This window comes from Palaemon carinicauda, chromosome 7 (assembly GCF_036898095.1).
Source record: "Palaemon carinicauda isolate YSFRI2023 chromosome 7, ASM3689809v2, whole genome shotgun sequence".
In the NCBI taxonomy this organism is placed as follows: Eukaryota; Metazoa; Arthropoda; class Malacostraca; order Decapoda; family Palaemonidae; genus Palaemon; species Palaemon carinicauda.
The window spans coordinates 153,134,209-153,149,560 of record NC_090731.1 but is presented as its reverse complement, the minus strand read 5'-3'; the positions used below and the strand labels follow the sequence as shown (position 1 = coordinate 153,149,560).

Sequence of the window (15,352 nt, the reverse complement as noted above, 5' to 3'; positions counted from 1 at the left end):
GCTGTAACTAGATATAGAGATCCAATGTATTCCTGTCTAGCCAGTCAAAGAACCCAATAACTCTAGCGGTAGAGTGAGAAATCAACACGTAAAATTGACAGACTTTTAAAACCCTTATTCTTCAACATGCTTAAACAGGTGCAACAATGAAGGATAGATATAAAAGTAATGATGATGATTTGTTGTGGAAAGGTTGTAGGCTACTTGCACGAATCGAACTATGAAACTGGTAAGAACTGGTAAGAAAGTTTTAAAAATTAAGTTTTGTTGCATTTCAAGTTTAATGTAATTATTCAAAAGAATAATAAAATGTTGTGGCCAGGGTAACCAGATTTTGGAAATTGAAATTAGGGGCACCTAAACTGAAGAGGTAGTTGAACATTATAGACACAACTTAAGTGAAGTAGGGCCTACCTTTCAGTTGGGTCCAGATTGTCCAGGACCTAATCCATTGACTTTTCTTTTGTTTTAAAGTGCGTTCATTGTAGATTTTGTTACAAACAGCTGTTTATTACATGTGCCAAAGCATTACGACATTGCAATCAAGAATGTTTGGAGTTTTAAATGATATTGCAGTAAACTAAGGTGACTTACCATAATCTATTAAAAAAAAATGCTGACAATAAAATACATATGATAAAAACCTTTCCATAATCCCTAGTAAATTATTTTCCTCATTGTTATTAGTCTACTTTTTTCAAATATTGAAAATACGGGATAAAAGGCATACCGGGTTAGGGTCAATACAAATGTCACAAATATGGGAAAATCCCGTCAAATACGAGATGTCTGATCACCCTGCACACAATCACAAGTCCAAAAAATTACTGGATTTGTCGGTACCAGTAGGCCTACCACCCCAGTGTACAAAAGAAAAAGAACAAAAGTAATAACTGTGTTGGGGACACAGAAACCTTTGAAGTTAGTGTTGGATTGCACCAGGTGTCACCATTAAGCCCGTTTTTACTTGTGGTGGTCATGAATGTGTTTAAGAGAAGAGTTCAGAAATGAAGAGCTGCGGGAGTTGCTATAGGGAGATGATTTGGGGATTATCGCTGAAAATGAGGAGGACTTGCAGGGGAGTGTTGTAGAGTGGCAAGAGACTTTGGAGAGTGTTGGCTTGAGAGTAAATGTAGATAAGATTGAAGCTATGGTGAGCAGTAAGGAAGGTAGGGCCAGTATAGCTATGAATGAAAATATAGCCTCGGCCATAAAACAGGTGGAACAATTTATATACTTGGGATCTATTATAAGTTAGGATGGAGGATTTAAGGCTGAAACTGACAATTAAATAGATACAGCAGGGTGGCGGGGGGATTGGAAGATGGTAGCAAGAGTGGTAGGCCTATGTGATAAGAAAATATCAATCAAGCTGAAAGTCAAGATCTATAGCAAAGTAATAAGATCAGTGTTAATGAATGCATCAGAAAAGTGGCCTCTAAGAAAAAAAGGGGAAGCAAAGCTTGAGAAAACAGAGATGAGACTACTGAGGAAGATTATGGGAATATCACTGCTTGAATGATTGGAAAATGGTGGAATAAGAAGAATGGCAGGTTTAGTAATGATTACAGAGGTGATAAGAGTATCGCGACTGAGATTGTGCAGGCATAAGTCGATGAAAGATAGAGGGGAGAGCTTGGAAGGAATCTGTTAAGGGGAGAAGATCGAGATAGGGGCAGATTAAATGGCGAGATAAGGATGATATGGAGAAGAAGTTTGGTGGAAGAGGATGCCCTTGATAGAAGACATTGGAGAGGGAAGATCAGGCAACCGACCTCATAATGTAGGGATAACGGTAGGAAATGAGAGTACCACCTGTGTTCAGTCTTTACGCCGAGCTCTGAATAGTAGACTACACCCCGGCTAAGAGTGCTTATTAATTGAGGGACATCACCACAAGAACGTGATAAAGAGCAACACATAATGGTCGTATTTTTTTTTTCTAAAATCTGCCTGCTAGGATAAATTTAGAATGGGGATCGTTCGCTTCAACACCTACAAAATATCTTAATTGGTGTGTTTCAACGAAACACTCCTAGCCCAGTTTCTTTAACTGAAATATCGAAGTTACTTTGAGCTAACGATTTTCATGCTTTTTTTTTTTTTTTTTTTTTTAGCAAAGAATATATATACTGAACTTTACTAGAATCTGATGCTCATTCCGCCATGCTTTATGATGCTTTTCATACAGAGTAGTGCAGATAGATATACAACGTTTCATGTAACACTGACTGCAGTAAAACTTTTAAGAGTAATTACGTACTAGGCAACATGGCTATCATATTGTTGGCTGTAGAAAGACAACATCTTGAATGTAGGAAAAAAAATAAAGCTTAGTCTAAGTGGAAATTCTTTTCTGTTTAGCAATTTGATGCGATTCTCTTTTATTTGTTTAAATGCTACTAATCTACTAACATTGATATTCATCTTGAAATATGCTTCTATATGATCTCTATTTAATAATGCATACTTTACTGTAATTTTCCGTTACTTTCTATTTCTTTGTTTTTTCTTTGTTGGGTCAATCCTTTGGCTTGTAACATTATGTTTTTCCTACTAAGGTGCAGCTTAGCTTGCAATGGTAATGATAATGTCGACATGAGGAACATAAATCAAATATTCTAGATATAAACATTGATTTTGTCACTCATTTAAGATATTACAGCAAACTGCAAACAATTTTTCTTCACCCAATTGGTTAACGACTGCACTGTAATTGTTCAGTGGCTAATTTTTCTTTTCCTCACTGAGCTGTTTTCTCTGTTGGGACCCCTGGGCTTATAGCATCCTGCTTTTTCAACTATGGTTGTAGCTTAGCAAGTAATAATAATAATAAAGAAGAGAGAGTCACAGGGTCTCAAAGAGCGCATGCTATTAGACACGAAACCTGTTGCTAGGAGCGCATTCTATTAGGGAGAACTTATAACAATTGACAAGTGTTTTGTTACCTGTCAAAACTGTCACACAGAGACGACTCCAGCGTTCCCGACTTTGTAGAAGTGAATTTTCTCCAAGCTGTGAACGAAAATTGTTTTATGGTATTTCTGAAATTAAGATACATTATATATGTGTATAAATGGTATAAAGCTACAGCAATTGGAAGCACTAGGGTAGACCAAATGCGTAGCGTAATCTCATACCTTACTTACATTGAAATTCAGTAACCATCCTATCTCAACAAATCAGAATATATTTCGGGCTATATTTGCAAGTGGTATTTGTATATCATGAGTAGCTTTGGCCTGACTTACGTTCATTAATTAAACATCGTTAAACATATGCCTGATATTACTGAAAATCTTAAAATTAGGGTAATTGCATTGTAGCCTATGTCATACTGTAGGAGTGCCTGTTATTAGAGTAGGCAGGGTATAACCCTGCAAGGTCACACGTATTTAAAGCCCCGGTGTTAAGATAGATTAGGCTGGGTTTTTAGATAACAGGTGTGTATATGTTTGATAGCGGCCGCCTGTATGTATGGTTATGGCTGACTAAGATTACGGCAGTGTAGGAGGGGTTGCAGGGGGCCGTTTGCCTCCCCGTTAGGTAAGTAGATAAGGACACGGCTTGTAGCTTAGGTTAGGTTAGGGAGGGGTATAGCTTAGGTTAGTTGGTGTCCATTTTTTATGCACACTGGAGGAGGAATTGGCCGCTGATATACAAAGGCTCGTAACAGGGCGGCCTGCCACCTTTACTTTGTCACTGCCTTTTCTGAGTTGTCAACCCACTGCTTCATAGCCGACCTCAAAACAGGATATAGCTTTACCCCTGGATCCTTCAGAGATACTTGAGTATACAATGAGTAGGAACATAGCAACCTAGATCTGTTTAAGTGAATCAAGGATAACTGTGATGAAATAACTCTGATGTGTAGGACAAGGCATCTTAGTTTAGGTTAGGAGGGAACGGGAGAGTTCGATGTTTACTATTGATGTGAGCTGCTAAGGGAAGGTTTTCTAAAGTGGAGGATCTAATATGTACTGAACATGATACCATGGACTTGGTCATTTTTATATTTAACCAGATGAGTGAGCTTTTAAATGATATTGAACGCTAACATCTTTATTTCTCGTCTATGACTTTTTCATAAAACTAGATGAACAAGGCTATTTGGTGTCTATTTAATATTCAAGGGGTTTAGTAAGAATTTCTAACTTGTGTTCTACAGATTTGATCTTTAGGCTTTGGTAAATCTTCGTTTAAAAACACACAACTTTGTTTCTATGGGAAGTATAAACCTTTGTCCTATCAATAGGGGGATGATTTCAGCACGAACTAGAATTTCAGTTTAATTAATTAACGTAGTAGTTAATGACAGATGATGCCCACGGGCAAGTAGCCCCTCTTCACCACTTGTTGGAAAAGTCTCACTTTGAATTTTGGCCATAATGAACAAGGTTGTATTTTTGCGCTCTTATCCAAATTTTTCATTTTTCTTTTTCTTACTGAAAGTGAATGCTGGCTGTTGATTGCTGTAGTGATGAATGTGAAGCAAGAAATTTGTACTTGCTGGGAAAACGGTGGATATTGCGACTGGTTTATGAGTGAACTGGCAGTAAATCCACACAACCTGTGCATCTTGTAGGGTCATGATTGTTCACAATCATCCCCATGTGCCGAGTCCAGGTTGTGGCCTCCAGAGCAATGGCAGTCATACGCCCTGAGGGGAAGAAGAGTGCTAAGCCTTCCTCAGTGTCAGTCTTGGCAACACCCAAGAAGACACCTAAGAGGTCTTTCTCTTCTTCTGTTTTCTCATTGGTTGTGTCTGCTGCTGCTGCCCCGGCGCTAAGTTCATGGCTCTTTCTCTGAGAAGTATGCTTCAGGAGCAAGAAACTCTACATTCTGTATTGGTGGGCTTTTCAAGTTCTATGGTGTGTAGGGTTCTCCTAGCGTTAGCCACACCTCATTGGAGGTTGGAAGCTCTTCATCTGTTACTCTATAGATCATTGATAATGAGTTGTTCCGTAACCGAAATACAAACCACGCTATTTACATGGGGTATTACTTTCGGCGTAGCTGAAATGACGAGCCATTAGATTTTTAACGAGGGTTAACTACCCTCTCGCTAGCTAGCGAGGGGGTAGGAGAGGGGTAGCTAGCTACCCCTCCCCCCTCATACACTGGTGAACTGATTCTCTTCGCTTTTGGCTCGGACGGTGGGCAGACGTGTCTGTTCCCGTCCTCGCTTGGCAGCCATTAATGTTTTGTCTTTACTTAATTACTTACTTTTCTTATACTTAATATATATACTGTATAAATATTCTTATGTTTATGTATATATTTGAGTATAGAAATACAGTAAGTTTCCTTTCAGTGTTTGTGCTGTGTGTGTGTAGTGTACGACAACATCTCCGTGTAGTTCCAGGCCTCCCCGGTGACATTTCATGGGTCGCTATCTCTTCCTTGGTCCTTCGGTCCTTCCTTCGGCTTCCGATTCTCTGGCGCCGTGGGGAATCGTCATCGCTGGACTTTATTTATTTACTCTGTTTTCTCCGCTGTTCCTCCTTCCCTACGGGGAACTTGGACTTTCAGCGTAGGGAACTTGGGAGTTTAGTTTGACTACGGTCTCTCTCTCTCGAGGTCGTTCACCCTTTTGGTACTACTACGCATGACGGTAGCTTCCTTCCCTTTGCGGGTTGAGTTGCTTCTCCGTTTATTTTGTCTCAATTATTTTAATGAATCTAATTATATTTGTTAACTTTTCAGCTTTTGTGTAGAACGCTTCCCTTTGGGTTCATTCGTTCTTCTATTAGTGAACATTCTTAGTTGAATTACATAATTATAATTGTTATAATTGTTATAATTCTGTTTTTATTACAGTTCTCCGCCTTCCCCCCCCTTCCCGTGAGTGTCAGTGGGGGAGGAGGGCGCATACTTGGTGTGTAATTCTTATGTTCTTGTCCCTCGGGGTTCCGCTTCGGAGTTCCCCCGGGGGAATGAATGTTAACTAATTATTTATTTTATATTCACAGTTAGCTATCTATTTTTCGTTTGCTTAATGCGCCAACGAAGCAGAGCTGTCCTGTTTGGGCCTGGGGAGTCTGCTGTTGCCGCCTCCTCTCTAGGCCTTCGTTATGGGCGTGTTTCCTTCTCCTAGAAGTTCTCCCGTGACAGCTGTCAGCTCTTTAGTTCATTTAGAGCGCTCAGGAGGTTCACCTCCATGGGTGGGTAACTTCCCTTCCGAGGGAGGTTCCCTTCCCAGGTATGAGTTTTTTCCCCTTCAAGGGGAGGGGAACTTCGCTTACCTTAATATTTCCTGGTTGGTTTCCTGGTCCTCGGGCGGTTATGCTCTTGGTGATGAACGACTGTTTTTGTAACCATGCTCAGGGGGCTGAGCGGTTGCAAGGCCGGACCATGGAATTTGTGCGGCTATGCTCTTGGTGCTGAGCAGTCGCAGTTGCAGCTATGCTCAAGGGGCTGAGCAGCTGCAGGAGCTCCTCTTCGGAGGGTTGCTCTTTGTAAGTCCACTTGCTGATCCAACGGCCCTAAGGGGCGCCTTCATCAGTTCTTCTTGTCTCTGCTACGAATTGTTCACCGCTCTCGTTCGCGAGAGAGGACACTCATAGAGACTCCTCTTCGGAGGACTCCCCCTGCTGTTGTTGCTGAAGTCTCAGTTCCCCCCTCCAAACATCCTTCGAGGCGGGCAGCTGAGTCCAACGGTCTCTCCTGCGAGTGCCTCTCCCCCTCGGGGGAGTTCACTAACAGAGACTCCTCTTCGGAGGACTGATGATGGTGCTCCTGTCTGTGGTCGTCCTCATCTTCAGCCCCACAGAGGATCCTCCTCGATGAGAACAGACCGTTGCAGCTGCTTCGCTAGACCTTTCGGCAGATCGTTCGCGATCTCCGACACCTGCCAGACCTTCTTGTCTTCCATCTCCGTTCCTGGACGCAGATGGGCAGTGGGCGCCTCTCCACCCCGTTTTCCAATGGGCACCGTTCCCTCCGGGGCAAAGGGCTTATCTCACAATATGAGTAAGTCCCTTTAGTGCCAGGTTTTTTACCTGTGCAACCTCGTTCTCCTGTGCGCTCGCGCGCAGTAGTTCGCAAACTCTCCTGCTGTGGACCAGACCTGCTGAATCAACACTCCAGCGATCTCCTACAGCTGAGTTTCGCCGTAGATCTCCTGATCGTCAGCGCGCCCTTTTCTGATGTGCGCAATGCGCGCCAACGTTCGCCCTCGCGCCCACGATCTCCAGATCTGGGCGCAGGCAAGGAGATTATTTCTTCGCTCAATTCCCACGTTCGGCTGCTCGCCAGCACACATCTGCGCGCCCTTTCCTGATGTGCGCAATGAGCGCCAACATTCGCTCACGCGCCCACGATCTTCGGATCTGGGCGCAAGCAAGGAGATTATTCCTTCGCCTCCTCGCCGACGATCTCCTGCGCTCCCTTAGAGCTCACCATCTCCGATGCGCACTTCCAGACTTGAACAAGTCTCTGCGCGCCAGCGCGCCCACGAGAAGTTTCCTGTGCCCGCCCATGAGCGTTCGCCCTTGCGCGCAACCTCATCATCTGGTTCTGCACCCTTACTGATATCTTCTGGCCGCACAACTGCGCGCCAACGATCTCCCCGGTTCCTGCCTCGTCGCGCGCAGTTCAAGAGGTTCCTACGCTAGCGCACAGGCGCTCACAGGTTCCTCTGGACTCGCAGCGCCCTTCTGGAGTTTTGCGCGAAGCCCGCCCATTCGTAGTTCTAGTCCCGGCGCTCACGCACTCGCCAACGCGCCAGCACGCTTCCTCATCAGAGCGCGCCGCCCAGGAGGCGCCTAAGCTAGCGCACGGGCGCTCACAGGCTCCCCAGGGCTCTCCTTGCGCGCCTGCGATCTCCTAAGCGCCCACGCGAGTTTTCGCCTGCGAGCAAGCGTTTTTCAACGTGCCCCCGCTTCAGTTCGCCGTAGGTCTCCTACGCGCCCACGCGTTAACCCTCCTGTACGCGATCGGTCGCTACGCGCCATCGCTCGCCAACGGGCCATCGGCCGCCAACGAGCCATCGCTCGCCAAAACACGCCATCGCTCGCTTACGCGCCATCGGTCTTCCGGCTGTCAGCGCTCGCCCTTACAACCGCGCGCCCACTTGCCCGCGTGCATGCGCACTTACGTTCGCTCGCTCGCGAACCAACGATTTTACCATTGCGCCAGCGTGATTTCGTCCGCGATTCCCGTCGGGTTTCGCAACACGGGCAAACCTGGCGAGTCTTCTGGAGCGCGTACTTCCAAATCATCGTCGTCACGATCTCCACCACGCAGAGCAGCGCACGTGCAGGAGCAGGAAGAAGCTTCAGAGAGGTCTGGGCAACATTCTTCTCTTTCTTTTCAGGCAGGCCCCACCATCTCTACTCCTCAGGATCACCCGATCCCCTTCCCTCCAGCAGGAGTCGCTGACACTGCGGCTGTCAGCCGTCAGCAGAGGAGGTACTTCGAGATTATGGGGAGCCTGGTTTAGCTCTGCCTCTCCACCATTCCGTGGAAGGGCTTACCAGGGAAATTTCTCTCGAGAAACTCTCCGCCCGGCAGGTGACATTATCAGCTTCAGAGATCTTGAGCCAGGTGAAGGCTGCAAAGTGCGCCATGCAGGCCACTTCGTGGCTGGTCGTCTGGCATGGATCACTGGACATCCTGTTGCGATCCAAGGACTTGTCCAAGGAGAGCACCAGGAAGTCCATGGAAACTTTCCTCCTCTCGGGCACGAGCACCTTCGATTTGTGGGCAAACTCGATGTTGAAGCATTGAGATGCAGTGACCGAGAGGTTCCTCTCGAAAGTCCCAACCGTGGATATCGGCAAGCTCAGAAACACTTCCATCCTTGGAAAGAGCTTGTTTGAGCCCAAGGACGTGGGAAGGACAGCTGAGAGGTAGAGGAAATCGAATCACGATTCGCCCCTCCAAAAGGCGCTTACATCCAGATCCTACAAGCCTCCAGCGCCTCAACAACAACAGCCTCGTCAGCCTAGGACATCGGAACCGGCTCTGGCGGCAAAGACAAAGGTGTCTAAACAGCAGCCCCCTCCTGTCAGGGACAAGAAGGACGGGAAGTCCTCCCAGGGAGGCAATAATCCTAGAGGGAGCGGCCGAGGCCGCAAACGCTAGGATTGGCAACCCCCTTGCCCCCCAGTGGGGGGATGCCTAAAGTTGCGCGTTCAGGCGGCAGCAACTCTGGGCCGATTCCTGCATGATCTCCGTGATCAGCCAAGGATATCGCGTCCTGTTCATAACATCTCTACCACCCCTGACAGCGAATCCAGTGTCGCTGAGCTCCTCTGCCATGGGATCGGCAAAGGGGCTAGCCCTTCGGGCCGAATCCGAGACCATTCTCTAGGAAGATGCTCTCCATAAGGTCGTCGACGGCTCCCCCCACTTCTTCAGTCGACTCTTGAGATTCAGCCTAGACAACAAGGTCTACCAGTTCAAGGTGCTGTGTGGCGATCTCTCCACAGCACCGCAGGTGTTCACCAGAATGTTTACCCTGATATCTTCGTGGCCACACAGGATCGGCATCCGTCCCCTTCGCTATCAGAATGACTGGCTAACCCCGGCCATCTCGGAATCGACCCTTCTTTGACTCCGAGACAAGCCTCTGGGACTTTGCCAAAATCTAGGGATCATGGCAAATCTCGAGAATTCTTCTCTGCTTCCATCCCAACAATTGGGATATTTAGGCATGATATTAGACACAGATCTCCCAAAGCCTTCCCATCAGACGACAGGATAGCGAGGCTGAGGAGGGTCGCAGAACCTTTCCTCAGACGAGGAGAGCTTCCAGCCCAGTCTTGGTTACGTCTCCTAGGTCACCTTTCCTCCCTGACCCGTCTAGTTCCAAATGGCCGCCTCAGGATGAGATCCCTGCAATGGCGGCTCAAGTCCCGGTGGAACCAAGGCAACGAATCCCAGGACACTCTGGTCCCTATGGGACCTGCGGAACGTATGGACCCGAAGTGGTAGTTGACCTACGGGAACCTTTGAAAGGGAGTGGATCTCCTCTTCCTTCCTCTGCATTTGATGCTGTTCTCGGACGTGTCAAAAGAAGTGGGGGGAGGGGGGCCACGTTCTGAACCAAAGGATCTCAGGCCTATGGTCAGAATCAGAAGGTACCTCCACATCAATCTGCTAGGAATGAAGGCCGTATATCTGGCCCTTCAACAGTTCCAACAATCCCTGGCGGGTCACTCCGTAAGCGACAACACCGCGGTAGTGGCTTATTTCAACAAGCAGAGAGGTACCTTTTCATAACAGCTTTCCCATCTTGCAGTAGAGATACTGAGATGAACCGATTCCACTCAATACCACTATCGGCTCACTTCATTCCGGGCAAAGGAATGTGCTCTCCGACAGTCTGAGCAGAGCCTCGCAGATAGTGAGTACCGAGTGGTCTGTGGACCCTCTAGTGGCCAACAAAGTCCTGACTTTGTGGACCTGTTCGCGACAGCCTTGAACTTCAAGCTGCCGCTCTACTACTCCTCAGTCCCAGACCCCAAGGCACTCACTCAAGATGCCTTCCTACAACGGTGGGGCAACATCGACGTCTACGCCTTCCCACCGTTCTGTCTGGTGAGAAGGGTGCTCAACAAGACCAGACTATCGGTCAACCTGTTGATGACTCTGATAGCTCCACTACGGCATCATGCAGAGTGGTTCCCGGACCATCTGCATCCCCTGACGGAACTCCCGAGAGAGCTTCCCCCACGACACGACCTACTCAAGCAACCACACTGCAACATCTACCACAAAGCCGTAGCATCGCTTCGGCTTCACGCCTGGAGACTATCCAGCATCCCCTCACAGAAAGAGGCGTTCTGCAACAAGTTGCGGAGCGGATGTCTCGACACCTGCGAAAGTCATCCCCAGGGGTCTACCAGGCGAAGTGGAGAGTCTTCTGTGGATTGGTGTCGTGGGAGAGATATCTCTCCCCTTGATGCCACTATTCCAGCAATAGCGGAATTATCGTATACCTGCGGGAGGAAATGCGCCTTTCGCTCTCGGCGGTGAAAGCCTATCGCTCAGCCTTAAGCCTGGCCTGCAGGCTGAAAGGAATAGACATTTCCTCCTCGCTGGATCCTTCTTTGCTCATATGAAGCTATGAACTTACCTGCCCCCAGTCGGAAGTGAGACCTCCTCCATGGAACATGGTTCGGGTTCTTAGGGCTCTCAAGAGACCTCCTTGCGAACCATCACGCCAGGTTTCTGATCATCACCTGACTTGGAAGACGGTGCTCCTGCTCGCTCTGGCCTCGGCCAAGCGTGCCAGCGAACTTCATGGTCTCTCGTACGATGTCGCCCATTTAAGAGGAGAGGGGGAGGTAACGTTCAGGTTCATCCCTGAGTTGGTTACTAGACTCAAAATCATGAAGCCCGGACCCTCGGTTCGACTCTTTCAGGATTTCGAGTCTCCGTTCTGTAACGGATGACCCAGACCATCTCCTATTATGCCCAGTAAGGAGTCGGAGGTGTTATCTTAAAGAACAGCTGCAGTTCGTTCTCACGTGCAAGCCCTGTTTGGGAGCACAGCAAGGACGGAGAGGAGGGTCACCAAGAATACCTTTTCAGCCTGGATGCAAAGGGTCATCCATCACCCCCTGAATCCAGACCCTCCTCCGTCATGTCGCCTTAGAGCACACGACGTCGGAGGCATCGCAACGTCCCTGGCCTTCAAGAGGAACTACTCTGTGACGCAGGTGCTACAAGCTGGAGTCTGGAAGCGTCAAACGACCTTCACAGCCCACTACCTGCAGGACGTGACCCACAGGAGCTTCGATACGTTTTCTATCGGCCCTGTGGTGGCTACACAACAGCTGGTCTAACCTCAGGGTCTTTTATGGACAGGTAGCAGAAGGTTGAGGGCATTGTTTCCCGGTTTTAGACTGCATGAATGAAAGAAGTATGTCTGGCCCTTACTTCTTTCTTCATCCTCCCCTCTCTTGGGGAAAGCAGCATCCTGGGTTCTCTGCATAGCTGACCTCAAACCTCTGCAGGTAAACCTTGCTTCCTTGTGTTCCTAGTATTAAGATAATACTGTCGCGTCCCCCATACCCTGATGAGGTGGTATTGGAAACGTCTTAGCCTAGAATTCCATCTAAGGGACTTCAGGTCAACTTCCTAGGACAGGTCACACTTCATCCCTTCACACACGAGCTTATGTAGGCCGCACGTTCCTTGCGGAGCAAGGAACTTGCGCGGTGCAAGGACTCTTTTTATCGAGTGCTGCTCACTCGGATTCTGAGCCCCCGGGCAAAGCCAAAGCCAGTAAGGCTGGGACTTTCCACCCTTCCTAAGGGGTAAGTCACCCCATGTAAATAGCGTGGTTTGTATTTCGGTTACGGAACAAATAACATTCGGAAATATTTTGTATTTTTCCTACCCATACAAACCATAGCTATTTACACATATTTGCCCGCCAGCCCTTTCCCCCAAGGCAAGTCCTACCTCTAAGCGAAGTGAATCAGTTCACCGGTGTGTGAGGGGGGAGGGGTAGCTAGCTACCCCTTTCCTACCCGCTCGCTAGCTAGCGAGAGGGTAGTTAACCCTCGTTAAAAATTTAATGGCTCGTCATTTCAGCTACGCCGAAAGTAATACCCCATGTAAATAGCTAAGGTACAATTTTAAATATTAAACTTAGCCGGTGAATATATAATAGCTGACGTCTCGGACGGCTCGACAGAAACAAAAACTCGCGAGCGATCGCCATGAAGGTTGCCGGTGTGCCCACCAGCGCCGACTATCGGCCAGATACCGCATATACTTGTAAACAGCTCCAGTTCTTCTCTGTCGGTCTTGTCGACAAGTTGATTCCGCTCGCTGTTGACCTGGAGTTTTTAAATATAGAACTTACCCGCTGGTTATATAAAAGAGCTGAAGTCCCTGACGCCAGGGCAGAAATTCAAATCTCGCGCTATCGAAGATACGCCAGGTGTACCAACCGCACCCTAGCGGTAGAACAGGTGGAACTACACACCAACTCCAGTTCTTCTCTCTGCCGTCATAGCTGACTGACATATAGAAGTTCGCTCTCGTGTTTTACTCTCTTGGGAAGTTGTTTGGTGATGTACAACGTTCTTTTTTGAGTTTAAGCTATTGTTGATTAATTTCCCTTGGTTCTTATCTTGAAATCTTTTTGTTTGAGATTTTCTTTATTGCTTTTTCCCTTACTTTTTGCTTGTCGGTCTCTCACGTTAGCTTTAATAAATGGCCGACTCCTCCCCTGCTCAGCGTAGGTGTGTTAGTGAGGGTTGTCGTACACGACTTCCTAAAGGATCTATTGATCCTCATTCTATTTGTGTAAAATGTAGGGGTAAATTTTGTTCATTAGATGATAGGTGTAATGAGTGTCTTTCCTTAACTGATGATGATTTTGTTACTTTCGATCGTTATGTTAGGAGACTAGAGAGAGATAGAGTTAGGCATAGTTCTTCCCGATCTGTGGATAGAGCCTTACCTAATTTACCTGTTCCTAATCCTGTTCCTTCCCCTGTGGTGGTAGATCAGGAACCTACTATGAAGGACATGTTTACTGCTATTTTGTCTCTTGGTGAGAAAGTTGAGTCCTTAGCAGCCGATAGAAATACTATCTTTTCCGAGTTAAAGGTATTGAAAAACCGTGAGCCTATCGGAACTGTGGAAAGTGTCTCAGTGTCTGATGTGGTACCGAAGAATCGTGACTCTCTCGGTGTTGTGACAAGTGTTGATAATGTGTTTAGTGTTGCGGAGGGTGCGTCGGCACGATCTTGTCGTTCACCTAGCCTAAGACCTCTTTCGAGCTCTCGAACCCATGGGAGAAGTAATGTCGAACGGCTTAAGGGAACGAGAAGCGTCATCAATCGTGCAGACGTCCCCTCGAACGTTCCTGTTGCCGCAGCTCAGGTCGTTCACCCTCATCGTAGGAAAGGTGAGGTTCATGCGTTATCCCCGTCTTCCGATGAAGGGTCGGGGAGTGAGATCTGGCGTCGAGCGTCTAGACCGCTTAAACGGACGCATGATGTTTCACAGCGTCGGGAATCGCCTGTGCGTCCAGGATGTAGTTCGTGGGGTTCACCGGAACGTTTCCGTTCTCCCAGCGCTTGCACTCCGGCCAAACGTTCAGATCACCGTGTTCGTGTGGATATGATTCCTTCCGATTCGGACCTTGTTACTATTCATGCACCCCCTCTTCCATCGGATTGGCTTTCTTCCCCCGAAATGCGTGGTGACGTTGGTGCGAATCTTCCTTCTAGGAGTTCTGTTGATCCGAAATGGTCTGCGCTTTTGTCTATGAAGGAACAACTCTCGTCGTTGATGGATTCTTATCAACCAGGTGTTGGCGTTATGTCTGGGCGTTCGATGTCAGACCAGTTATCGCACAGAGGTTCGATGGTATCTGGTCTTGACGAGTTATCACTTAGGCGGTCTCCCAGTCATAGTGTTCAACGCCAGGTTAATTTTGATGAGTCGCGTCAGAGAGTTTTGGTTGACCAGTTTTCGTATTCTGGTCGCGGGGAAGAACATCGGCGTCGACAAGTGGACGAGACGCGTCAACGATTTGAAGTAGTGGATCGTCCGCGTCAACAACTTTTGGACGCGTCGCGTCAAAACATTGATTCGCAGCGTCGACATCCTGACTACTTTGATCGTTCGCGTCAACAGTCCTCGGACTTTACGCGACCTCGCGGCGATCTTCGACAGTTACCTTCTGATTTCAAGCGTTCTTCTGTTCAACAGCAGTCGGATTGTAAGCGGTCTAGGCAGTTGTTGGTTGAGGATGATCGTCTACACGTCCGTGTTTCGCATCAATCTACTTCTACTTCTCCCCATCAGATTGACGCAGATGTTGGCCTTGACAGGCAGTCCCATCCAGACGTTGTTCCTTCGGTTCAGGCTGCGGCTGTTGCTGCACTGCCAGAAGACGAACCAGAGGAAAAGTCGGATGAGGATGATCCTATTGAGGAAGTCTCTGAGAATGAGGAGGAGAAGCATTATCAGCATGCTGTGGACCTTCGCAAGTTTATGCTTATTCTGACTGGAATTTTCCCGGATTCTTTTACCCCTGTGGCCCCTCGTTCTCCGCCTTCTGAATTCATCTTAGGTAAAGCTACCAAGGTTCCAGTTTATACCAAGATGGTTCTTTCTCGATCCTCTAAGCGGGCCTTGAAGTTAATGGGTTCTTGGTTGGCCTCCAAGAAATCTTTTGGCAAGACGGCCTTTGCCTTTCCTCCCGCTAGGTTAGCATCTAAATCTAGTGTGTGGTACGAGACTGGTGAAGTGTTGGGGTTGAGTTTTCCTTCTTCTGCCCAAGGGGATTTTTCAAGTTTGGTAGATGCTTCTCGGCGTCTTGCCTTAAGGAAGACGAAGATTTGGTGGTCCATTCCAGAGTTTGACCATTTGCTTA

The 15,352-nt window shown here is 47.6% G+C and overlaps 1 protein-coding gene across 1 annotated transcript in view; it reads left to right on the top strand.

Moving 5' to 3' along the window:
• Positions 1–2,880: 2,880 nt before the first annotated feature.
• LOC137644068 (ras-related protein Rab-27A-like) overlaps positions 2,881–15,352 on the top strand; it is a 68,526-nt gene continuing 56,054 nt past the window's right edge. The window contains exon 1 of the mRNA XM_068376974.1: positions 2,881–3,038. Coding sequence (XP_068233075.1) covers positions 3,036–3,038 — 3 coding nt within the window. The 5' untranslated portion in view covers positions 2,881–3,035. The remainder of the gene's footprint in view (positions 3,039–15,352) is intronic.